At 44.2% G+C, this 27,068-nt stretch overlaps 1 protein-coding gene across 2 annotated transcripts in view; it reads left to right on the top strand.

The window, feature by feature from the left end:
- Window positions 1-27,068, top strand: part of Dgkd (diacylglycerol kinase delta) — a 99,121-nt gene that overhangs the window by 48,093 nt on the left and 23,960 nt on the right. For both annotated transcript variants that reach the window (XM_075951289.1, XM_075951288.1), the window contains exons 4-9: window positions 21,414-21,518; window positions 21,774-21,906; window positions 22,634-22,740; window positions 23,103-23,228; window positions 24,023-24,125; window positions 24,770-24,932. In XM_075951289.1, the coding sequence (XP_075807404.1) occupies window positions 21,414-21,518; window positions 21,774-21,906; window positions 22,634-22,740; window positions 23,103-23,228; window positions 24,023-24,125; window positions 24,770-24,932 (737 nt within the window). The remainder of the gene's footprint in view (window positions 1-21,413; window positions 21,519-21,773; window positions 21,907-22,633; window positions 22,741-23,102; window positions 23,229-24,022; window positions 24,126-24,769; window positions 24,933-27,068) is intronic.

Genomic DNA, 27,068 nt, shown 5'->3' with positions numbered 1-27,068 from the left:
TGTGTTGACTTCCCTGCCTTGGGATGTGGTCTAAATGGGCCCTTTCTGGATATTTGACAAATGACAGCCTTTGGACCAAGTATGTGATTACATTAAAGACTTAGAGAGGACAGGGTAGCTCAATTGGTAGGACTTTTTTCTCTTACGATACCACACAGCAACTGTACTGCCTACTCATCTTACAGATGCAGGCTCCTGGCATCTATGAGCAGCCTACTCATGTACCTCTTTGCATCTTAAGGGGACCTGAGGTATTCATACATTTGTAGTCAAGATCTTGGGCCTAGGGTTAGGGTTTCCTTGTCAGGGCTGGCAATTTGGTAGGACAGCTGTGCTTCTCAGGGTCTGTTCCCTTTCTGATATGGATCTAAAGGATACCTGTGTTGGAGACTCAAGTTTGTGTGCCATTGCACCTATCACAGGATTTATTGGCAGGCACTCAGTGCCTCTAGGAGAAACCCACAAAGCAGTGTGACCTGGACAAGGGCCAACTGTTGTTTGGTCCTCGCTCTATCCTAAGTATCCATTTTCTTTGTATGAAAGGAGTTAAGATGGACTTCCAGCAACAGGCACTTGCTGTGATTCTTTGGCTCAGTTTAGACTGGTCCTGACCTGAGAGGACTTGCACGACACCCGTGAGACTGTGAAGAGGACTGTCTCAGTGTGGATATCCGCCTTGTTTCATTAGTCCTCTAGCTTGGCTTTACCTGACAGAGTTTGAGATTACCATGGTATGTGTGCTCAGAGGTGTGCCATCATGCCGTTCCTTAGGAGCATTTTTGGGGAGAGACAGTGACTACTTTTTGCTCTGAGCGTATTGATTGGCTGGGAGGGATGGGGCTGTTTTATTACACAGTGAGTGACTGACCATGTGTTTTTCTAGGCTGTCCTGGGGTTGATTGTCACTTTGGCCTCCCTACCTGAGGGAGATACTAGGCCAGAAAGAGCCTTTTTTTGAATTCTGCCCTGTTGTTCTAGCTATTTCCCAGCAGCATAATCGGGAGCATCTCACACAAGTAGTTGGATGGACCTGGATGGGAGAACATGGTCACTTTCTCAGACAAATACAAGAAAGTAGGAGGAACATACAGGCCTCAGCTCCAAGAATGTTTTAAGTTTACATTTGAAATAGGGTGAGGTATGTTGTGGAAGTTATGCTGAAGTATAGGTGGCATTTCTAAATGTCTGTAGGGGTTTTCATTCCAAATTATTTAGTAAGTGTGCACACATGCACAGTTAGATATGATCTTCCTGATAGCAGTAATGGCTTAGTTCTGAGTTTACTTTGTATGTACTCCACGAGGAGCACTCAGGGACCCATCTCATAGCAGAATGGAGACCTCTTCTTTGTGGAAACAGAGTCAGAAGGTGCAGATGCCTTATTTACGCCTGCCAATTTTTTTTTAAAGATTTTATTTATTTATTATGTATACAACATTCTGCCTCCATGTATGCCTGCAGGCCGGAGGGCGCCAGATCTCATTACAGATGGTTGTGAGCCACCATGTGGTTGCTGGGAATTGAACTCAGGTCCTCTGGAAGAATAGTCAGTGCTCTTAACTGCTGAGCCATCTCTCCAGCCCCCATGCCTGCCAATTTTTAATTCACCTTTATATTCCCAAGTTGTTTACTGCCAGGAAATTATAGAAGGGGTTAGCAGCCAGGTTTTTCTAGAAAGAGCCAGATTAATCTTTGGACTATGGAGGCTCTGTGACAACCCCTTAACTCTGCTGTGTGGTCATGGACAGTATGTAAATGAGGAGACTGTGTTCCAATAAACTTAACAAGCAGTTATCAGGTTATAGTTTGCCCATCCCCAATTGACTCTCAGACTGCACTTTCAGTGTTGTTGTTATCATTACTGTTGGTTCTGAGCCTTAGCCTTTAAAGGCTGAGCCGTCTTTCTAACCCATTTTAAAAAATATTTTGAGAATTTTATACAATGCATTTATATCATATTCACTCCTCCTTTAATTCCTCCCTGTTCCACCTCCACATCCCTAACCCACCCAACTTTTATCTTCTTTTTTTATTTAAACCCAAGAAATCCAGTTCGGTGTCCAAATACTCTTGGAGTGTAACTGTTTTGCCAGGAGTCACACTGACTTTTTTTTTTTTTGGTTTTTCAAGACAAGGTTTCTCTGTAGCTTTGGAACCTGTCCTGGAACTAGCTTTTGTAGACCAGCCTGGCCTCAAACTCACAGAGATCTGCCTGCCTCTGCCTCCTAGTGCTGGGATTAAAGGCGTGTGCCACCACTGCCCGGCTTAGGTTTTTTATTGATGTGAAGAGATGCCATGACCATGGCAACTCTTATAAATGAGAACATTTAATTGGGATGGCTCACTTACAGTTTCAGAGGTTCAGTCCATTATCATCATGTTGGGGAACATGGTGGCGTGTAGGCAGATGTGGTGCTGGAGTAGTAGCTGAGAGTCTTACGTTTTTTCAGGCAACAGGAAGTTGACAGAAACATTGGGCAAGTATCCTGCACATAGGAAACTTCAGAGCCTGCCTCCACAGTGACACACTTCCTTAAACAAGGCTCTGCCCATTTCAACAGAGCCACACCTCCCAATAGTGCCACTCCCTGTGAGATTATGGGGGCCAATTACATACAAACTACCTCACACGCCCTTAAAAAAGACTGACTCTTCCTTCCTCCCTCAGCAGCTATTAAATGCTAACTAACAGCTCTTCCTCTGGGAGTGGTATTATAAAACAGCACAAATGAGACCTTGGTGGTTCCCAAGGTGAGTTACAGAATAAGCCATGCAGGTAGAGCTCAAGTGAGGAGTTTTATTGGGGGAAGGGAAGGGTGTGAGGAAAAGGAAGGGAGAGAAGGGGGGGGGGGAGAGAGAGAGAGAGAGAGAGAGAGAGAGAGAGAGAGAGAGAGAGAGAAAGAGAAGAGAGAAGAGAGAAGAGAGAAGAAGCAGAAAAAGTCCTCCTGCCTGCCCCTTCATAAGAGCAGTGGGAAGGGGAGAGCAGGAGTGGGCAGAGCTTGTCTCTTAAAGGGACCTCTGCCCCTGTGTACAGACTAGGCCAGGGTACTGCTTGGGTACATCCTGTCAGATGATAGGGCAGGCCAACATAACACCTGAATCCTAACAAGTGGAACTTCACGACTATTTCCCCCACTCCCCAGTGCTGGGATTTTTGTCTGGTTTGAGGTTGTCCAGGTTTTGTATATATTGTCACAACCACTATGAGTTCATATGTGCAGCTGCCCTTTTGTGTTTGGAAAGCTCTGTTTATTTGTCATGTGCTACCTCTGGCTCTTAAAATCCTTCTGACCCATAGTCTGCAACCCCCCCCCCCCCCCCGCCGCCAATTTTTCGAGACAGGGTTTTTCTCTGTAGCTTTGGTTGTCTTGGAACTTGCTCCGTAGACCAGCTTGGCCTAGAACTCACAGAGATCTGCCTGTTTTTGCCTCCGCCTCCAGAATGCTGGGATAAAGACATGTCTTACCACTACCTTACCCTGATCCATTTTCTAAGAAGGTCTCTAAGCCTTGGTGGTAGGGGCATACTGTCCCATTTAGGGCTGATCCCTTTTATACTCTTAATTCTCTGCATGTTGGCCACTTGTGTGTCTCTGTGTTAATCCACAGCTATTACAAGAAGCTTTTCTGATGAGGAGTTTGAGATGCACTAATCTATGGGTAGAACAATTATTCATTAGGAGTTGTTATAACACCATGTCCATTTAGTAGAATGATAGTAGTAGGTTCTCTCCAAGTCCTGTGACCTGACTAGTCACAGGGTTTTGGTCCTGATAACTGTGCCAGAATGAATTCTATCTGATGAAGTGGGTCTTAAATCCAATGAGAAAGTGTGTGGTTACTTCTATAACATTCATGCCACTATTGTATTAATGAGCATATCTTACTAAGACTATTGTTGTAGATTACAGGGTTCATCTTAGGTGAGATTGATGATTACTGGTTTTGCCTGGTAGTGTGCATAGCACCTTGCAGCACTATGAAGTTTAGCCAGGAGGGGTGAAGCTTCCAGGTTAGCACCCACTTGATTTTCTCCATGTTTTATAACTCAAGTCAGTAATAGGTTCTTACTGGCAAGTTCTGGACGGTAACCAAGAGCAATGGTAATGCAATATTCTGGTATCTGAGGGGACCCAACAACTCAAAAAGAGATTTTTTTCCAGCTTTTCTGTATTGTTGTGTCATGTTCCCTGATATTGCTGTCTGTTTGAAGTTAGAGTATCACTACTGACGCACTGAGTTAATTATTCTTGACAACTGGAATATAAAGACAGTCTATTTTTTTTTTGCTTTCTGTGATTATGAAGATGGAATTTCAATTAAGATTATATTTGGATATTTAGCTGAAAACCCAAGAATTTGTGACTTAAGGAGAGGTTTTTTTTTCTCCCATAGGAAGGATTTATTCAGCAGTCCAGTGGAGGGCAGAAACTTAGCTCCCTGCTGTTTTTTTCCCCCCCTGTCCCCACTGTTCTTAGAATGAGGATTCCCTTCTCAAGGTCTCTTTTGGAAGCAAGATGCCTGCTGCAGTGGTAAAGCAAGGGCCAGTGGGTGACTGCCTCTGTGGCGCACGCCTTTAATCCCAGCACTCAGGAGGCAGAGGCAGGCGGATCTCTGTGAGTTCGAGACCAGCCTGGTCTACAGAGCTAGTCCCAGGACAGGCTCCAAAACCACAGAGAAACCCTGTCTCGAAAAACCAAAAAAAAAAAAAAAAAAAAAAAAAAGAATGGTGCTGGAGGCCCTTGTATCACGAGTTCAAATTGTTGTCTTTATGTTGAGGTCTTTAATCCATTTGGACTTGAGTTTTGCATGGTGATAGATATGGGTCTATTTTCATTCTTCTACATGTTGATATCCAGTTATGCCAGCACCACTTGTTAAATATGCTGTCTTTTTTCCCATTTGATATTTTTTGCTTCTTTATCAAAGATCAGGTGTTTGAAGATGTATGGATTGATATCCGGGTGTTCTGTTTGGTTCCATTGGTCCTCCTGTCTGTTCTTATGCCAGTACCAGGCTGTTTTCAGTACTGTAGCTCTGTAGTAGTTTGAAGTCAGGGATTGTGATGCCTCCAGAAGTTCTTTTATTGTACAGGATTGTTTTTGCTATCCTGGGTTTTTTGCTTTTTCATATGAAGTTGGGTACCGTTCTTTTGAGGTCTTTGAAGAATTTTGCTGGGCATTGCGTTGAATCTGTCATCCAAGCCTTTTCATTGTGATAAAGTAAACATAACATAAAGATTGCTGTCTTAGTTGTTAGATGTGTATGCAATAAATATGCCCCTTCATAAATTTCCTGTGGATCCTGTACAGCCTTTTGCTTTCTGTTTGCATCTCATGCTGCTGGGGTGGTTTACTTAACCCTTGCAAGTGTTGAACTTATAAATAGCTCAAACACTGACTTATAAGTAAAGGTCGGCTACTGCTCTTACTTCTCTGCTCTGGGCAGTGTCCCTGCTCAGTTAGGTTCACTTCCAGTGGTCAGAGGACTGCACACAGACTTTGGGCTATGGTCGTTGCCTAAGGGCTCCCCATTTAATTGTACTGTTTTTGGTGGTTTCCTTGAGCATATACAGAGTTTCATCTAATAAATATTGGCAGAGAAAAGTGGATAAATTTGGGTTGGTTGCTGTCAGAACTAAGGCCAAAGCCTTTTCATTCTCCCTCCCCCACCATTGTTTATAGCTCACAGCGAGAGTACTGGCTTTTCTAATGTCCCAGCATTCTCTAGCAAGGTTTTCAATATTGATAACGCCCTCCCCACAGCATAGCTGCAAGCTCTGCTTGGAACTGCTTCTTTTGTCTTTACCCTTGTTTCTAGAACTTGCCCATAGTAGCGTCTATCTATTAAGCTTTTATAAGAAGTAAAGACCTAGCCAGACAGTGGTGATGCACGGCTTTAATCCCAGCCCTAGGGAGACAGAGACAGGCAGCCTGGTCTACAGAGTGAGTTCCAGCACAGCCAGGGCAACATACAGAAGAAACCCTGTCTCAAAAAACAAAAACAAACAAACAAAGAGGTAAAGACCTAAACTTACTGAGATACGTTTTTCTTATAGGTTTAAAATATATAAACAAAGGATCGTTGTCATTTTCCTTGATTACAGTTGTGTAGGGTCTGAGTGGTTGCTCCAGACTTCTGATGATATGCACTGTATATTTATGTACAATGTGTCCTAACAAAAGACCATGGAGTGTTTCCATTTTATCCTCTTTTATGTAAGTATTATAGCTGAGAATCTAGAAATGAGCAGTATTATGTGGACTTCAAACATGGGTTCTGAAGCATCTTTGGGGAGGGTGGAGTACAGGATGCTTGTTACACAGCCCCTTGACTCCTACAGATTTTTGTTTTTGTTATTGCTGTTGTTTTTGTTTCATTTTGTTTTGGATACACAGTCTCACTATGTAGCTTTGGCTAGCCTGAAGGTCAGTATATATAGACCAAGCTGGCCTTGAATCAGAGATCTGATTTCTGCCTTTGGAGTGCTGGGTTTACAGGTATGCACCACTACACCCAACTATTACAGCTTTGTGGGAACAGACCTGTTACAAAGAATTATTTGGCTCAAGCTATAGTAATGTCAAGATTGAGAAGTCCTGATACAAATCAATAATTTTCATGTCATGCCCTGTAAGAAAAGATACATGAGAATTTAGGTTTATGAAGACTGTCAGTGGGGCTGGAGAGATGGCTCAGAGGTTAAGGGCACTGGCTGCTCTTCCAGAGGTCATGAGTTCAATTCCCAGCAACCACATGGTGGCTCACAACCATCTGTACTGAGATCTGGCGCCCTGCTCTGGCGTGCGGGCATACATCAAGGCAGAATGTTGTATACATAATAAATAAATAAATCTTTAAAAAAAAAGACTATCAGTAATATACTTGTAGTTTTGTTTTTGATTCTATTGCACCAGGAGGGTCTTTCTGTGCTACCAATGTGCTTGTCATCACCTCTTACAGTCAGCTGTGTACACCCATCAAGGAGTGCTTTATAACCTCTCTTGTTTAGACATATAGATTAGTTTTTGTGCCTCCTGGATAGAACTTGTTTGTGTTTTGACTTCTGCATGCTGGTTAACCGTCACAAGATTGCTGCAGGAGATAGTCCACTGGGCTTCATCTCCCAAACCAGAGGTACCTTTTGTAGGAGCTTCCCTTCCTCCTGGAGGCACATCCCACTCACTCACCCAAGGTCAGCTAAAGTTTCCCACAGCTGAACGCAATTGAACTTAATGAAGCAGCAGAAGATATGAAAAAGATAACCGAATGTTTGTCATTTTTGGTTTTTAGGTAGAACTTTCTATATTTGATTTACTTTTTGTTTAACAAAAGACTTTTTGACAGATCTTATGCTATTTGCTCCATGCTTGAGCTTCCTGTACTGGAAGGGTAGAATGAGCAAATGGCTTTGCTTTGGTGACACCTGCCAGTTGTGATGCAGCCCTTCCATGCACCCAGCTCTTCCTTCCTTCTTTACTTCCTTCCTTTCTTTCATTTTTTCTTTTTAATTGAAATTTTTTTCATACAATATATTCTGATCATCGTTTCTTCTTCCCTGGTTCTTCCAGGGTGTCCTTTCTTTCCTTCTCTTTAGAAAGCAAACAGGCAAACAACAACAACAAAACAAAACAAAAAAATCAGAATAAAAAAAGAAAAGACCTGTAAGTGTGGTTAATACACCCAGTGAGACTCTATTGGAGAAAATTGATTTTTCCTTTGTTAAGTGGGTGTCAACTGCAGAGAGTTTCTTGAATAGGAGTGGGAACCATGTCCATCTCCCCCTTTCAGTGTTTCTTGCTCCCGGTTCTATTGGGGAACTGGAGGAAGCATGTAGCAGCCATCCTGCCAAGGTTCCCTGTCATGGCCATGGACTGGATGGTGGTAACTCATGGGACCCTATGGAGGCCTGAACCTGTCCTGAGCTCTATCTATCCAGTTAGGGGGTGGTGGTGTCTGTTTCTGTGTTCCAAGGTCTGCACACATCCCAGCTGCTGTGAATTGTCTGTCTGGGGTGCTTCCAGTTAGGGAACAAGCATGGGTACCCAGGGGCCAGAGCTGCAGCAGAACAGCAGGATGTGAGTAACAGGAAGTGACAGGAATTGCCCTGGGCGCCGTCCCTTTTCTGGGCCACCTTCCTGAGCCAGGAGCTATATTTAGCAGAGCATTTCCCAATCCTGTCCTGTGCAGACACTGCCTATCACCTCCCCAGTCAGTAACTGCAAGGTACAGTTCTAATGTGTTACTCTGTGTCCCTGGTCTACCTGTGTGACCCACAGGTTGCTGTTTTCCACTGTAAAACTTCTTTCCACTTATGCTGGTTCTCTTGGATGCAGAAACATGTGAAGCAGCTGGAAAGTCAAGAGCAGCAGGTCAGACACAGAGCCCACGGGAGACTGTTAGGTTCTCGGGGTAAGAGGTAAGGCTCTCATGGAGAAGGACTGTTTCTGAAAAGAGGAAGGCTGGTATCTTTTAAGCTTCTGACTTCACCTACATGCTAGAAACAGCCTTCTGTTCTTACCTGTCCAGAAGACATGCTGTAGATTTCTCTGATTCACCCCAGATGTCCACGCTGTGACAAAAGGGATGATTTTTCTCTGGTCCTGGAGTAGACCCTGCAGAGTATGGACAACACCTGCCCTGCCTTGTTTTGATCTACTTAGAGCTAGGTGTTCACCCTAAGGCATCTATTTTCACCCTCAGCCACATGGGACATGTGTCGACAGTTAGGGAAGAGTCTCAAATTTGTGGTGGTGGCCACCCTTCGAATTCACTGATTGTGTGGTTGGGGTAAGGTGTTTTGTTGGCCCCTTTGTGGTCTAAAGCGTTAGCTGTGCTTCTGAGACCTTAGCCACTCCGAGGATTCAGGCAGCTACATAGTAGGATGGCATCTGAAAATAGTTGTCTGCTGTGGCCTCAGGAGACCCCTGAATAGAGCTCCTGGTCCAGGAAAGAGGTTCAACAGAGGTCTGCTGTGCCCTCAGGAGACCCTCCCTTTTCATTTTCTGTGGTACTTTTTCTTTTCTTTTCCCTCCCTCCCTCCCTTCCTTCTTTTTTTCTTTTTTCTTTTTCTTTTTCTTTTTTTTTTGAGACAGGGTTTCTCTGTAGCTTTGGAGCCTGTCCTGGAACTAGCTGTTTAGACCAGGCTGGCCTTGAACTCACAGAGTGCTGGGATTAAAGGCACACGCCCAGCCTGAGACCATCCCTTTTCAGCCAAAGCAGTCCACTGGTGTGATTGCTAACTAGTCTCTGTTTTGAAAATTTTTACTTAATTTATTTTTTATCTTATGTGTACATTTGTCTTTGTGACTATGTCAGATTCCCTGGAACTTAGAGTTGCAGAGAGTTGTGAGCTGCCATGTGGGTGCTGGAAATTGAACCTGGGTCCTCTGGAAGAGCAGTCAATGCTCATAACTGCTGAGTCTCGAACCTACGAACTAGCCTCTTGTATTTCTGAGCCTTGACTATAAATCATGACTGTATTGTTATCTCTGTTCTGCCTCTCTATTTTTATGCTGAAACATTCAGGGCCTTCAAAAAGTCACTATGCTTCCCAGTCAAAGACACATGGTTATTTGCTGAAGAAAGCTCTTAGATGCATAGTTTTCCCCTTCCCATTCTCACTTCTATTCTGCCACTGGTCTGAGTTTGGTGTTTATCATGCTTTGTTTGCTGCTCTGTTGTCTGTATATTCATATGTAGATGGAGCACTAGGTAGTGCTGCCTAGGTGCTTTAAAAATTGAATTAGTGATATCATATTTGTGTAGCCCTGTGTTTCTTAGATTTATTAATGTGGACTTTTCATTAAGTAGTTCAGGTACAGCCTCTTCCTAATTCCTGTAGTTAAATGCTAATTCTTCTTCTTCTTCTTCTTCTTCTTCTTCTTCTTCTTCTTCTTCTTCTTCTTCTTCTTCTTCTTCTTCTTCTTCTTCTTCTTCTTCTTCTTCTTCTTCTTCTTCTATTGGTTTCTTAAGGATTGTCTTCTGGGTATACTCTTGTTTTTTTTATTGAAGAAAAAAAAATTTCCGCCTCCTCCCCCTCCTCTCCCCCTTCCCCCACTCCTCTCCCCCTCCCTCTCCAGTCTGAAGAGCAGTCAGGGTTCCCTGCCCTGTGGAAAGTCCAAAGTCCTCCCCCCTCCATCCTGGTCTAGGAAGGTGAACATCCAAACTGGCTAGGCTCCCACAAAGCCAGAACATGAAGTAGGATTAAGACCCAGTGCCATTGTCCTTGGCTTCTCATCAGCCCTCATTGTCCCCCATATTCAGAGAGTCCGGTTTTATCCCATGCTTTTTCAGTCACAGTCCAGCTGGCCATGGTGAGCTCTCAATAGATCGATGTCCCCAGTTAGTTCCTGGGGCAGCTGAGGATAGGGAACCTGAAATGACCCGATCCTATAGCCATACTGATGAATATCTTGCATATCACCATAGAACCTTCATCTGGCGATGGATGGAGATAGAGACAGAGACCCACACTGGAGCACCGGACTGAGCTCCCAAAGTCCCAATGAGGAGCAGAAGGAGGGAGAACATGAGCAAAGAAGTCAGGACCACAAGGGGTGCACCCACCCATGGAGACAGTGGGACTGATCTATAAATGCTAATTCTTATAGAGTGTTCTGTTTACAACTGCAGCCCAAGGTAAAGACCACATAGGTGGTTTTCATAGCTTCCACAATGCTCCAGGACATATAGAATGCTCCAATCCACTGACAGTAGGTTTTTCTAGATTTTTACTATGAGTTATGGTGCCAAGGACATGGTTATCTTTGTATTCCTGGCATATAGGCAGAAGTCTCTGGTATGTGTTTCTAGGGATAGAATTCCCAGGTCTGCACATCCTCAGCTAGACCAAACACTTGTCAAATTGCTCTCCCAAACTGTGATGAATGTGCTACCTAATAATAGGATCTGCTTCAAACATGCACAGATCCCATGGTGTGTACTTACACAGGTGTAGATGGCATGGCCTGTTGTTCCTGGGCTACCAACCTGTAGAACATGTTGCTATAGTTAATACTGTAGGAACTTGTCACATGGTGGTAATTATTTGTTTATCTAGCCAGGAAAGGAACAGTAAATGATGCGTTTATCTAATTATTCTTTATCAATAACAATTTGGGAATCAGATGTTGGGATAAGAACTCGAATGATCAAAGCAGCTGTGGGGAAGAGACCAGGGACCTCCTATTTCTTCCCTTCCTCCATCCATAAAAAAGACTGAGATATACTCTAAGCCCCACCTTACTAATTCCTGTCTATCTGTCCTCAGTCCTCCAAGCCCTCTATGGTTAATTTTGGTCAGCTAGTGGCTAGCTCCATTCTCTGATTCAAAGCAAACTTTATTGTCAGAATGCAATCAAAATATCACAGAACAAGTAAAAACAACAGGTAGCAAGAGCTCTTCAGCAGCTCAACTTGTACCCAGTCTCTGCCATTGATGGAAATGGCATGTACATGACTGTACTTCAGCACCATCAGAGGTGAGTAGTTACATTTATAATATACCACAATGATGGCAAGATGACAATTTTATGGATGTGACAAGACATTGACCACAACTTTAATATAGACACTTTGAATCCCTATATCTGAAGCATATCATCCCTACCTCTCAACTCAGCCTCCTTCCCACTTGGCATGGCACCTGGCCTTACCCATTGCCAAGGGGGCCTGTTGACTTGTCAGCAACTCCTGTGGCCTTTAGAGCACATTAGGGTTCAATTCTCTTCTCTCTGCCCTGGTGCAAGATTGCTAAGCTGCCTCCCAAAAGTCTGTCAAACCAGAGTAAGGCTGGAGACATGAGTTAAATGCCAGCTTCTGTGAAGGAGCTGTTGCACTTTCCATTTAGCCTGAAGTAGAATTTCTTATTCTTTGGGGCCTGCATGGCCCACCCTCTCTGTCTTGCCTTGTTTAGTTCTCCTGATTGATCTCATCACCCATTTTGTCTTTGCTCTTGAGTACCTGGGTACCTCTCCCTGTGATTCTCTACCACCCCCACCCCGTCTCCTTTTCTTATCATATCATTACCAGCTACATTTTGGTCTGTGAAATTTGCTTTTGTATTCTAGTGTTTGTCTACAAACAGAAGTTTTACCTGTTTGTTTAAATAAAAAATACTGTCTAGATTTATTTCTGAGGAGGAAAAGAGTTAGAATCCCAAATGAGGGATTAATGTGAGAGAGGAGGTGGGATCTAGAGGTGGTTTCTGACTTGGATTGCTGGGTGGCTGGAGGCAGTCACTGGCCTCTGAGGGCAGTTGGCAAGAAGACCTCAAAGCTCCTTTGGTCGTATACATGGGACTTCTGAGACACCTGGCCACTGGTCTGCAGTTTCATGTTGCTCCCAGCATTCCCATTCAAGTGGGTGCTGGACAGAATACTCTCTAGGGAGGACTCTGCTAACCACCTTCGTTCATGGATTCCTCAGCTCCACTTATTCCCAGACCTTTCTTGGTAATACTCTAGGCTGGTACAGGCCAAATGCTTGACCATTTGCTACAACCCACAGTAGGGTGAGCATCTGAGCCAGAGTGCATGGTTCATGCTCAGATGCTTACTGAGTGCCTACCTTGGTGCCTAGCCCTGGTGCAGAGAATACTGGGGCCACCTTTCCTTGAGGGTATGTGCTGAAGGTGTGTCTGGGATTGTTTCCTTGGCAAGCTGGGAGTCTTAACAAGATATGGGTGCACTTTTAACTTACACTGAGTCAGACCTCTCTAGAAGTGTGGCTTATTGTAAGGTCACTTCTCAGTGTTCTCGTGTCATACTTAATTGCTGTTGATCATGTAAATAACATTTTCATATGAGTGCCTTTGTACCCTTTACTAGCTTGCCTCAGAGCTTTTGTAAAGCTGTAGAATGTGTCCTGCAGGTATGCCAGCGTTGAAATCATCTAAATCCAAAGAATTGCCTTTTCTCTCAGCTTCTTCCCTGCTTTCGTTGTTTCTGCTCAAGACTTCCTTCTACAACCCCTGTAGCTACTAATCTGTTTGTCATTCTTATACCCTCATTATTTGGGGAATGTTGTACAAATAGATAATACAGCACATAACCCTTGGGATTGGCTTTTTCTACCCAGCATAGATTCCTGGAGCTCGACTTAAGTTGTGTGTATCAGTCACTGTTCCTTTTTATTGCTGGGTATATTACATAATATAGGTGTGCCACAGTGCTTATAGTTTATGGAAGGAGAGCTTTGGAGTTGTGCTTGGTGATCATGAGCAAGATTGCTATGATCCTCATGGATATAGAATGGGTTGTCTGTTCTTCTATAATGAATGCTGAAGAGTGATTGCAAGGTCTTATGGATATTGCATGTTTAGTTTTTTAAAAAGTGATTTTGTTACACTTATTTATTTTTTTGGGGGAGGGGGTGCTGGCATGTGTCACAATGTAGTTATGGAGGTTAGAAGAAAACTTGGAGGACTCAGTTATCTCCACCATGTAGGTCCCTAGATTGAACTTGGGGTTGTCAGGATTGGTGTAAGAGCCTTTACCTATTGAGCCATATCACCAGCCTGCAAGTTTAATTTTTAAAGATTCCACTATTTTCAGAGTGGTCATGCTATGTTATATTCTAACTGACATTGTGTTCTAGTTTCTCCACCTCATGTACAGCTTTTGGAGGTATTGCTCTTATTCCTTGTTTTTTTTGTTTTTTTTTGTTTTTTTTTTGTTTTTTTTGATACAGGGTGGTCTCTCACTTGGGCCTGAAGTTAAGACTTTCTGTCTTCCCAGCTGCTCTGGGATTCAAGTGTGCCACTATGCCCAGATTTTTATGAAGATTCTGGCTAGGACTCAGATCCTAAATGCTTAAGTAATTTTACTGACTAAGCCATCTATTCCCCCCACCCCCCTTGTAGGTTTTTCTTTTAGCTTTCTTCATGGTGTACAATGCTCTTTCATCTTACCTCTGTATATACCTTCCTTGATTGATGGGTTTAATGGCTGTCTGTACTAATATGCTACTGGCACTTCCTTTGCCATAGAGTGGTTAGTTATTATTTCTGGGTGCAAGGAAGGTAGCTTTACATCCTCCTTGTCCTTCTCTGGATACAGTCTGGTAGCTGGAGAGCTGGCCTGCGCTGGAGTGCCCTGGATATGGCTGGAGTAGGGAGCCTCTTGGCCACTCCACTGCAGTGGGTTTGTTTTATCAGGCTACCTCTTTTCTTGGCCTTGGCTGGAGAAAGACTTTGGAGGTGGTAGGGCTTGCTCCTTCACGAGTGATGATGTTAGGTCCTGTTTTCAGCTCTCATTCCAGGACATCCAGATGTTGGGATCCAGTGAAAGCCCACTGTGTTCATTCTGTATTCCCAAGGTCCACCAGTCTTTGCTGTCAGTTGCTGATGTTTTCATTGCCCAGGGTTTTCGGGTTTTTTTTTGTTGTTGTTGTTGTTATTTTATTTATTTATTTATTTTGCTAGGGGAGTAAGGAAAACTGTATCAGAGCTAGCCAAATTTGCCTTCATGAAATCTGAAGAGCAAGTGGCTCAGCATCCAGGCTGCATACTTGCCTGGCATGCTCAGTGCTTTGCCCTGTTCCACGTGTCTTGACCTTTGGACATTCTGGGTGCAGGGCCTCACCTTAATGGTGGGAAGGCTGTTTCCTGCAATGGTTTTGATGGGTGGTTCAGCCTTATGGTGCATTACCCTCCAGGTCTTACTTCTCTACCTTCTGTTTTGAACTCTTGAAAAATGTCATAGTGGGAGGGTCAACCAGTTGATGACTTAATGAGGTGTGCATTGATCCTTAGGCCATTCACCCTGCAAGAAAGGAATGAGATGAGCTATCCCACTGTTCTGTGTGAATCCAAAAGAGCTTGAGATTCATTCTTCTTCTCACTGCCTTCTGCTTTGGAACTAGGCACTTTACAGTCTTCCCTTCTGCTAAACAAGAAGCAGCTGTGGGTAGAGGACCACCATGAATCTGGCCTGCATGGTGCTTGCCCCTCAGCTTCCTCATTTGCTGTAGGACTTGGAGCAGCCCCATCTGGCTGCATTGGTTCTCCTCTCGTGAGAGTGAGTATTTCTTTTTCTTTCTTTCTTTCTTTCTTTCTTTCTTTCTTTCTTTCTTTCCTTCTTTCTTTCTCTCTTTCTTTCTTCCTCTCTCTCTCTCTCTCTCTCTCTTTCTTTCTTTCGCATTTTCGAGACAGGATTTCTCTGTGGCTTTTGGAGCCTACCTCTTGTAGACCAGGCTGGCCTCAAACTCACAGATATCTGCCTGCCTCTGCCTCTCAAGTGCTGGGATTAAAGGTGTGCACCCGGCCAAGAGTGAGTATTTCTTAAGGGTGTGAAGAAGGCTCACTGGGTAGATACTGTAAGTAAAATACCCTGTGGGTCACCTGAGGTTGCAAGTGTCCATCTCTGTTAGCCAGTGTTGTCATCTGACACCTCCACTGTCTGTCAACCACAGTGGGTGTGAACCAGAGCCTACTGTTAGTTTATCTTTAGAAACTTCATCTATGTCTCTAGTGTATTTCCTTTGTTTTGCCCACCGGGCCTTGTGCCTGCTTGACAAGCATCTACCTCTGAGCCACATCCTCGGCCTTTGTAGCTCATACCTTCTCACCACGCTTTCCCAGAGATCACTGCCTGTGGTTCAGTCAAATCTTTTGCCAATTCTTCCCAGCACCATGGCAGGTCTTGAGTCCGTGTGGAGCAGTGCCTGGGTGGGACCTGTTGAGAGGAGTGCTACCAGATTGCCCCCTTTGTGTCCTAGGAAGAAGATTCTGCTTGTGTTCCTGTTGGCACGGCTGCAGCTGCTGGAAGTTATTCTCGTGGGAAATCATGCACTTGTCTGAAGAGATAGAAACAAAAGTTCTTTTAGTCAAACAGCTTTCTTTCTCCTTCCTTCCTTCCTTCCTTCCTTCCTTCCTTCCTTTTTTTTCTTTTTTCTTATCTTTTTTTGAGACAGCTTTCATTATTTAGTCGAGGCTGACCTAGAACTCCTTGCCTTTGCAGGCATTTGAGAATGCTGGAACTAAAGACTTGTGCCACCGTGCCTCAGTCAAATTCCCTTCCATAGTTGCTTTTTGGGAGCCATAGTGTGTATTGTAAACTTCAGGATGTTTCTTAACTGGGTCCTTTGGGTTGCTAGTAAATGGTGTAGAAATGGTAAGAAACAGATATGAAGTATTTCCCAGCCTCTCAGCTTCCCTTAACTGACACTGCGTTTCCCCTCTACACCACACAGTTGCTGTGCTTGCTTTTATTGTTTGTATGTCTTGGGGAGCTGTGCTGCAGAGGGTCCGTCTTCTCAGTGGCAGTGTGGGTGTCCACTATATGAACACAATAATTACTGTAGGCAGTCTCCTGCCATCTTTGTATCTGTCAGCATGAGTGATTTCTCATCTTCCATTTTTATAAGTGCTGCCCTGAATAACTATGCAGTGTGTGATTTCTTATGCAGGTGAAGGGCAGGGTAAATTTAGAGAAATGTTTCTGCTGAGTTAAAAGTCTATATTTTAAAGCTTGGTAGATTTTACCATATGCTCTCCATAAAGGTTGTGTTAACTTATACTCTGCCATTGAGAATCAGTGTAGCCTGCTATTATAGTATGAGCTCTATGAATCTGGTAGGTTAAAAAGCATCTCAGGGTTGTTGATATGGCTCAGGGTAAGGAACTGACTTCTGCAGGTTTTACTCTGACCTCTACATGTGTGTTGTGAAATGAACCCCTCCAACATAATAATAATAATAATAAACAAATGCAAATAAAATAAACTTTTAACTCTATAATTTCAATTTGCATTTTCCTTGGGAAGAATACCAAGCAAATATTTCTGTAAAAATATTTAGAAACAGAGTTAAGATCTATTTCTAACCCTGAATCATTAAAATCCCAACCGCCTTTTGTGCTCATCGCTGGATATCTCTGACTCCTGCTGTTTCTTGTGCATGTGGTTTTCTTTCTTTAATAATTTATACTTATCTTGTGTGTGCCATAGCACATGTGTGGTGAGAGTCAGTTCTTTTCCCCCTAGGATGTGAGCTCCTGGGATCAAGCTCAGGTTGTCATGCTTTACCTGCTCAACTGTCTTGCCAGTCCTCAAACATGGGGATATGTAAGGGTTCCTTTTTTCTTTTTCACTCCTTCCTTCCTTCCTTCCTTCCTTCCTTCCTTCCTTCCTTCCTTCCTTCCTTCCTTCCTTCCTTTTACTCTTTTTTTTATTGTTCTTGTTGAGACAGGGTCTCACTGTGTTGTAGCTCTGGTTGGCTTGAAACTTGGTGTGTAGACCAGGCTGTCCTCCTGCCTCTGCCTTAGGGTACTGGACTTAAAGGTGTGCCATACCATTCTTGACTACATGGTTATTGTTATGTTTTTAAGAATTCCAACTTCTAGCTGGGTGGTGGTGGTGCATGTTCTTAATCCCGGCACTCAGGATGCAGAAGCAGATGGATCTCTGAGTTTGAGGCCAGCCTGGTCTACAAGAGCTAGTTCCAAAAGTCCCAAAGCTACAGAGAAACCCTGTCTTGGATAAAAAAAAAAGAATTCCAACTTCTGTATTCTTTTTGCTGAGGCTAAAAATACACACATGGAAAAAAGGTACTTCTTGTCTCTGTGGTACCTGTTGGCAGGTGGTATGACTGGCCTGCAAGGTTTCTCCAGGGAGATGAGGACTGTGGGATGAGCCAGGTACAACACTTGGCAGACTCAGTTGTCTGTGGGCAGTTCAGAAATATGGAAGGTGGTAAGCTCTTATTGTAGAGGAGCAGGGGCCTAATTTTATTTGGCAGGATTTTGATGTGATGATCTCATTTCATTGACTGGGCTGTTTCAAGGAATGCGGTGTTCTCACCGACAGTCTCTTGGTCATATCACACCGGCAGTACTGAAGGTGGAGGATTGTGACTGTGGGGTGGTTCAGGTGCAGGGTGCCAGGACAGTGCTTTGCAAGGTGTTGCTGACACATATCCTTCAGGGCTAAGATGATGTGGTGCTGTCAGTACCTGTTTTCATATGGGGAAATAGGGACATGGCTTGGAAAAGCACCTGCTACAAGTTATAAAACTTTGGGCACAGGGGTCAAAATGTGGTATTGGTCCTAGGCAGATTAGGTTCCTTCACTGCCCTCTTAAGTGTCTGGCCACCCCCTTTCCAAAAGAGAAACAGGGACTTCTCACATTCAACTATGAAGCTAAGTGGGGTTCGCATTAGTGTCTGTTTTGGGTTTCTTTACTGTAGAACAGACATAGCTTTAAAGTAAAGTCCAGAGACCAGATGGTGGTGGCACACTCCTTTAATCCCAGAACAGGCAGAGGCAGGTGGATTTCAGTGAGTTTGAGCCCAGCCTGGTCTACAAAGCGAGTTGCAGGACAGCCAGGACTGTTAAACAGAGAAAGTCGTCTCCCCCCCCCCCCCCCCCGAGTAAATAAAGTAAAGTCCAAACTCAGGTTTCTTACTCAGGTTCCTTGACATCTGTCTGCTAGTTTTGCCTTGGCTCTGCTGTTGAGTCTACGGAAATGACATTATTGATTGATTCATTAACATATTGGCTTTAAGCATAACATTTTTGCAGTGGGTACTATCCACTTTCAGTATATGCAGTGCTAGAGTAGGGGAGGGAGCAAAGTTCCATTTTCTAGTGCATGCTGATTCTGGAATAATGCAGCTGTTCCTCTCACAGTTGTGGAAGTGGTAGACATTGCATTGATACAGAAGGTGACGTATACTCCTCATAGGTTCACCTCTGTGAGTGTCCTGATCCCTGTTATCGCTGAGCTATACAGTGTCAAGTACATATTCTTTCTTTGACTGTGTTTTATTATACTGATGAAAATGTTCACCTGTGGAGGCCGTCCTAGAGTGACTCATTAAGAAAGAGTTTGCAGACTTTGCAGAAGACGAAGGATAATGAGTAGGGTTTCAGTTCCTGCCATCATCTTTGACCATGTCTGAAGCACTTGCTAATCCCACTTCTGGGCCTCATACTGTGGTCCTTGTGGTCTGGTGAGCATATGAGGCAGTTATAGATCTGTTTTTCTCTAATGTGAGTTTTCTCTGGGTGGCAGTTTCATCTTCATGTCCTTGGACACTCAGCTATGGAGCAGACATCAGCAAGTGAGAGGCTGTGGGTAGTGGAAGGGAAGCCCTTCAGGGTCTCTAGTCTCAGTAAGGCCATGCTCCTCCCCTGCTGTCTCTGTCTTCATTTTAGCATGCTCTTGGCTTTTCACCATGTCTCTGCCCAGTGTGCCCTCAGATTCTTCATTCTAAGAACCCCGGGAACCTGAGAGTAAACAAAGCTTTTAGTGTTCATTATCTCTGGGATGAACCTTCATTGCCAGAATCCCAGACAAAATCATAGCCACTTGAATGTCATGTTCCTGAATTGAGTCTTCTTATAAGTTTAAATAGATAAGATGGGTAGAAACCCAAAAGTTAAAATCCTTTGATTGTAAAGCTTCCCTGAAAATAGGCATTTTTCTTTCTTTTTATTTATTTATTTAATTAAGATTTCTGCCTCTTCCCCGCCGCCGCCTCCCATTTCCCTCCCCCTCCCCCGATCAAGCCCCCCTCCCTCGTCAGCCCAAAGAGCAGTCAGGGTTCCCTGCCCTGTGGGAAGTCCAAGGACCACCCACCTCCATAATAGGCATTTTTCTAAACCTGTTGGTGGGAATGAAAAAATGGCCCAGCACTTGCAGAAGGAAATTTGGCAACATTTAACAAAGTTACATATGCATTAGAGTAAGTGGGAAATTCCACTTCCAGGAATTTGGCCCAGAGATTCACTGTAAAAATAGTAAAAGATTATTCTCTATGTCACTCCATGAAATAGCAAAGGGTTTTAAACAGTGCAGAGTTCCCAGTGGTAAACAATGCTAGCTGAACAGCTGGTGGGTCTGCATTATGGACTGCTGTGCTCCTCTAACGCTATGTGCTGTCAGGCATGGAGGCTAGGTTACACAATTATGAGAGAAAGCAAAGGTGGGAAGTGATGTCTGTAGTATGCTACTGTTTAGAGAAAGAATATAAATACTTTTTTGTTTGCATGTAGTTTATAAATGGAATGAAGCTTTTCTTCTTTCTTTTCTACTTAAGGGAATCAAAAATAGAAGGAAAAGACACAAAAACTAGAGTTCTACCCAAACATTTTTGTTTTATAAATTTGATTTGGGAATTACTTAAACATTTGCATTTTTATGTTCCATGTATTTGTTTATTGTTATGTACACATATTGTACATGTGTGACGGTCAGAGGACCTTGCATTAGTTGGGTCCCTCATTCTGTTGTGCAAGTCTTGGGGCTTAATAGTGAGAGCCTGTACCTGCTGAGCTTGTTGTTCCTGTATCATTTGTTATACAAAAAATAAAGAGGTTATAGAAATTTTGATAAATGTTATCACTTTTTTTCCCTAAAATGTTTGTACCTGTTTGCCTCCCATCAGTACTTGAGGCTCCTTTTTATCACACTTCTGACAAGTCTAGATGTCATCTTATTGAACTTCACCAAACTGATAGGGAAAAGAAGCTGCTTCTTCCTTTCTGTGGTGGTACTGATGCAGCATCCCTGCATTTTATTATTTCTGTTCTTTTCGGAAGGGAGCTTCTCACTAGTTTATAAACTCTCCCTGCCTTCCTTTCCATCTGTTGGCTACTACCAGTTGTGTATCGTTCCAGCTAACTTGAAGAAGCTGGTTGTTGGTTTAGTTAGCATGGTTTAGTTAGAAGCATGGTTAGTTGCTCATGTTAGTTTAGTGCAACTGGATCAGACTTCCTATGTCTTTTAAGTACTTCTCATTAAGTTAAAGCTCTCTGGAACAACAGCTCTATGTTCCTGTGTTTGTTTCTCTTTTTCAGTTTTCTAGGACTTACTTCTTATATAGTCTGAGCAGTGAGTTCTGAGTGTTCACTTAGGTTTGCAGCTGGTGGAGAGCTAATGAAATGCCATTGGCCTTTTGAGTTGGGAGTGAAATTGATCTTTTTTTTTTTTTTTTTTTTTTTTGAGACAGGGTTTCTCTGTAGCTTTGGAGCCTGTCCTGGAACTAGCTCTTGTAGACCAGGCTAGCCTCGAACTCACAAAGATCCGGCTGCCTCTGCCTCCCGAGTGCTAGGGTTAAAGGCGTGTGCCACCACTGCCTGGCAAATTGATCTTTTTTTTCAGGATAGGGTTTCTCTTTGTAGCCCTGACTATCCTGAAACTTACTCTGTAGACCAGGCTGGTCTCAAACTCAAGATCTGCCTGCCTCTGCTTCCCAAGTACTGTGTGATTAAAGATGTGCACCACCATTGCCCAGCTGAGATTGATTGATCTTGATTTACAGTAACACATGATAAATACTTTTATGATCTGTTTATTGTGAATACCTGGATGAAGCATTTTCCCTGTGACCACACACATTCATAGATACAGCTTTTGTAGCTGCCAGATTTGGCCATGTTCACAGGTTCATGGGGTGCATTCTTCTTCCAGGTCATCACTCCCTGTAGGAAGCTCATCTTGTGTGCTGACAACAGGAAAGAAATGGAAGATTGGATTGCAGCACTCAAGACTGTCCAGAACAGGGAGCATTTTGAGGTGAAAGGAGAAGTATATTTTCTTTGGGTGCCTGTTGTTGCCTCTTGTGCTCTCACTCTAGCATGCCCTCTGCCCCAATGACTTGTGCGTGGACCCCAGCATGTGTCTTGTGAACCTGTCAAGACTGTGGTCCTCCTGTTCTTCTTGAATCTGACTTCCTCTCTAGGGTACTTTATGAGAGTCTCCTTAAGTGTTACATTAAAGAATTCCAAAGGGAAATCTTACCTTTGCCCTCTTTATATATCATTCTTCTAGCCTACCCAATATAGTATGGATCATTTCTCAGGGATGCACAACTGGTATGCCTGTTCCCATGCACGGCCAACCTATTGCAATGTGTGTCGTGAAGTTTTGTCTGGAGTCACATCCCATGGGCTGTCCTGTGAAGGTAAGAAAACTGCATTTGTCACTTTGTGGTGAAAGGTGACCTGAGGTTTTACTCGATAAACTGTTTGAAATCCAAGCACAGTCATAATAAATGAGTATTGCTATGACTGAGGGTGGTCAAGGGAGAAGTGGTCCCCACCACTGCATTCTTCTTGATCTTCACCTGAAGGACTCAGCCCTGGGTGTCATGTATCACAGAGCTTCTGCAGAGGAATGGAAGGGTAGTAGTAGTGAAGAGACAGGAGTGTGGGCCCTGTCTGGGCTGTGTCCTGAATATAGGAGAGAAAATGCCTCAGAGAGTACAGGGTCAGAGGATGGTTCTAGGCAAACCAGGGTCACATAGGGACTGTAAGCTCTGACTTATGACCAGGCCTATCTTCTGCTCATTTTGTATAGCTTGTGAATATGGCTTGTTTTACATTTATTTTAAATGGATGAAGAAAATTCAAAAGAGGAGTATTTTGTTATTTGGAATTATTTCAGTTCCAAAGTGTTTTCTGAGTCTGCTTATCTGCTGGGTAGAGGTTAGGTGCTGTGACAGTGGCCCGCATTGTCCTGCAAAGCCTTAGCTGCTCACCCTGCTGTCCCCACTGTTATGGACAGCAGTACCAAGGATGTCCATCAAAATCTTTTCATTCCACCCCAACTTTACTAAGCAGCCATCTGTTCTACAGGGAGTCTCCTGCTGAGAGTGAAACTTGTAGGGTTGTGTGTTCCTTTTCCCACAGTGTGCAAATTTAAGGCTCACAAACGGTGTGCTGTACGTGCAACCAGTAACTGCAAGTGGACCACATTGGCCTCAATCGGGAAGGATATCATTGAGGATGAGGATGGGGTATGTCCAGGGGGCATTCTGCCTGTGACTTGCACAGCACCCACTATTTTGCCTTCCCCCTACACTTCTCATTTGAGATATCAAACTGGGATCAGGTGTCCCTGCCAGTTATATCTGGGACCTTTGTGATTACTGTACACCCAACTCTGCCCTAATCCCCATCAGTCTGGGTGTCTCCTTCCTAGTAAGTGCTGTGATGTGGAAGGCATCTCATAGGCCCTGCTTATCCCTGCCCACACTGGCCATCAGGGAGGAGCTTGTGCCTGGAGTGTCTCAAAAAGAGCCCTTTTGCCTCAGGATGTCCAACTGATCCTGTGTTGGAACTCTGGGATGTCTTTAGTATGTCCCTGTTTGGTCTACAGATTGCCATGCCCCACCAGTGGCTGGAAGGAAACCTGCCTGTGAGTGCCAAGTGCATTGTGTGTGACAAGACTTGTGGCAGTGTGTTGCGCCTTCAGGACTGGCGTTGTCTTTGGTGCAAGGCCATGGTGAGTGTGCAGCATCTGCCCTGCCTGTGGGTGTGCGGACACAACTGGGCCCCGGGATTTGTTTTTCTTCCTCTTAACTCCTTGTAAGTTTACCCCAGAGGCTTCCCAAAAGCTCAGAGCCTTGACTATCCCATGACCAGGATGATGTGCCTGGTCATCCTCATTCTTGACAGTTTTATAGTGCCTTTCCTTTGATTTGATCCTGCCTTTTACATGAAAACTATTATATCTTCCCTGGACAGCATCTCAGCAGGTTGGGAAGGGGTCTTTTGGCACAGGTTCATGGGTCTTATCTGTGAGAGAGAGTAGGAATACTTTTGAAGCTCTTCTGAGAGAAGTTTGTTCTAGGACAATAATTATAGTAATCAACATCCTTGTGTATGGAGGAGGAGCCACAGAATGACTGTGCTTCCCCCCCCCCCCCAATCAAGGTGTTTAATGCTGGGTCCATGGTTAGACAGCTGTGGTTTCTATGGCTTGTACCTGGTTTTGAGCCTGGGACTGACCAGGAAGGAGCCTAGTCACAGGAAGGCAGGTTGTTCAGGAACCCTGAAAGGTAAGTTAACTATGATAGGAGCTGAGGGTGCAGTTTGATTTCATGTTTGACTCCCATTGGATGTATCTGATTCTCAACTTCAATGTGCAGGCCAGGAAATAGGATGCTTAGAGCATAGATTAGCCTGCTCTAATGCTGTTCGCCTCTTCTTGAGAAGGCTTTCCAGCTGCTGGGCCAGGGAGTCTCTGGTGTGTCCAAGGAGACTGGACCCTTGGTAATATGTGGATTTTTATTTTAGGTTCATACATCATGCAAAGAGTCCTTGGTGACGAAGTGTCCACTTGGCCTGTGTAAGGTGTCTGTCATCCCTCCCACAGCACTCAACAGTATTGACTCTGATGGTAGGTGCTCCATGCTTGTGTACACATACATGCCCTTTCTCCGTGCTTTCTCCCCACCAGCTCTGGAGATGGGTGTCTTGGCAATTTTGAGACATGGTCATCAAGAGGCTAGGCTCAGCTGTGGAATGGGCAGGGGCCACAGTTGTCATCCTAGGAATTGCCATAGGACTCATAGCTTGAGCCAGCACTTTTCTGGAAGAGTTGATAGAGACCTTTGGCTGTTGAGTAGAGATCAAATGTAAAGTGTTCTGGTCTGCCATGAGCTCGAGGGCTGTGCCTGTCACCATCTGTGGCAGATCTTAGCATGTTGGCCCAGAACCTCTCTCCATATCCATCGGGATAATGAAGAAGCATGGTAGCAAGGATTGGTGAAGGGGATCTCTGGGGTACATGTTTTAGAGGAAAGAGTTCTGTCAGGCTAGCAGCAAGAGGAGGGGAGAGTGTAGTGAGGTCAAATCTAGAGTCCTTGAAGATGGGAGATAAGATGAGCTGGGCTCACTCTCCTCACAGCTGGGCTGTTCCTCACGGACTCATTGGCTCACTCTGTGAATTCTGTGCCTCTTGTGCTGATTGTTGCTGCTTATTCAGTCCATAGCACCTCAACAGCTTGTAAGGGCTCTTTTCTGTTCCACCCTTACTTTCAGGGTTCTGGAAGGCCACCTGTCCCCCATCTTGCACAAGCCCCCTGCTGGTCTTCGTCAACTCCAAAAGTGGAGACAACCAAGGTGTGAAGTTCCTCAGAAGATTCAAGCAGTTGCTGAACCCTGCCCAGGTTTTTGACCTCATGAATGGAGGACCACACCTTGGGTAGGGATTGTGTGAGATGTGCTGTTCTTGGAACTTCCAATGTTTTGTAGTTAAGACATGCTTATTTTAAAAGGATGAAAGAGAAGAAATTTTTAGCTAGTGTGTATTAGAGCTAGCTGTTCTTGCAGGGGACCCAAGTTTGATTCCCAGCTCCCGTGTGGCAGCTCACAACTGTTTATAAGTTCAGTTCCAGGAGATCTGACACCCTCTTCTTGCCTCTGTAGACACTACACACATTTGATGCATGAATGTACATGGAAGCAAAATATCAATATACATAAAATAAAAGTAAATTTTTATAAAAAATATTTTAAATAGCAAAGAAGTTCAACTGCCTATCACCAAATTCCACTTATGAAGGACATATTGCTAATAGTTGGTAGATGTTTGCACCCTTCAGCTTCCACTGTAAAAGCACCACATGTCTGTAAACATGTATACACACCTACTCTAGCTGCTACGTGCAACATGTTCACACACATCAGCTCCTGTGCTTGGAGTATTTCCATGTTGGTGCTTACAGATTTGCCTTGCTCTATTTACTGCCTGCTTAGTTCATAGGAAGTTTTTCTTCAGCAAAACTAAGGGGGCTTTTCCATCTTGAGAACACAGTAGTGTCTTCATACAGGTGCAGTGAGACTTGAGGAGCATCAGGGTCTGAGGCTTCTCATTTCCCAGTCAGTAAGACCATGTCTTTTCCTTTTGGTTTTGTATTTTCCACAAGTTTGTAGGAAATATTTGTCTTTGTAAGATAGAACTCAGAGGACCTGCTAGCACTTGGGGAGACTGAAGTGGAAGGTGTTTGTAGCCCCTACTTTAATGTGAACTCTGGGAGGAACTCAAGAGGGAATTATTTTGGAGCCAGATGCTGCTATAGCATGAGCCTGACTTCTTTTCTGTGTGTCTTTAGCTGACATGCTTGGGGCTCATGCTTCCCATCACTCCTTGGTACTGGTCCTTCCATTTCTTTTTGCTATTCTTGACCGCTTGCTGCACCGCTTTCTGGAAGTCAGTCACAAATGACCTCCTCCCTCAGACTGCTCGCTTAATGGCAGGATTCCTGGAATCCAACAGATACCTGTTTTTTGAACAGCACGGGTTCATTCTTTCTGAGGTTGATGAGGAACTAGTCTCAGTTCAGCAGTAGGGAGATTCAAGGTATGATATATGCCAGAGGCACTACACCAAACAGGTTCATGTGGCTATAAATGTACTGCAGGGATATTGCACGAAGGCTCCACTGTACTCTGGCAGGGAAACTGCATGGTAGAACTGAGTTTTAGGCTTCATGGTGCTGTGGCAGGAAAGCTACACAGTAGAACTGGGTTGTGATGTGCAAGAGCTCCATGATTTACAACTGTGCACAGTGAGGCGACATAAAGAGGTCCAGTGGAGCTGGCATGGGAGTTGTTTATGGAAAGCACCTGACATCACACAGTTTGTAAGCTTCCTGAGTTTTGGCTTTGATTGACCACTGCTTCCCCAGAGAGCAAGGTCCTCACAGGTAAATATTTAAAGGATACATGTAAATACGTCTCTCACCAGTTGGAGGTCAAATGCAGCCTTCTGCTTAGCACTTAAGTTCAGATCTGAGGCAATGCCTTGTTGTCTATCTTAGCTTGTGTTCTGAGTACTTCCTCTGTGTCCAGCTCTGCTAGAGACAGCTCTGCAAGCCCACAGATGGGAAGGCAACAAATGTGGATAGTTAGGGTCACATGGTACGACCTTCGGCCACTTGAATGGAGGGAGGCACTGATTTTTTGGGATCTCTAGTAAGGGTGCCTATGCTAAGCCAGTGTCTTAGTATCTCCAGTACACTAGCCCCTAAGGAGAGCCATCATCTCCTATATGCATGGTGGGCCTGGTTAGACCTTGGGGGAGCTGAGGACATCAGATGCTTGCTTGTCAGAGAGGGCTGCAATTGTTTGCTGAGATATTTGAGTCTTTCCTGAAAAGGAAGGACAACAGCCTCTTAAATAGCAAGTCATTAGAGAAAACATATAACAATCCTTTTGCTTGAGGAGGATTTTGTTGGAAGCTTCCTGAGAACTCAGAGGAGCAATAGAGGCTGAGCCTAGTTGAGCTAGGGGAGGAAGCTAGGGGGCATATCCAAATATTGGGCTAGGACCATGTCCA

Source organism: Microtus pennsylvanicus, chromosome 17, assembly GCF_037038515.1.
Source record: "Microtus pennsylvanicus isolate mMicPen1 chromosome 17, mMicPen1.hap1, whole genome shotgun sequence".
NCBI classification, from domain to species: Eukaryota; Metazoa; Chordata; class Mammalia; order Rodentia; family Cricetidae; genus Microtus; species Microtus pennsylvanicus.
This window is presented reverse-complemented; position numbering and strand designations above follow the sequence as displayed.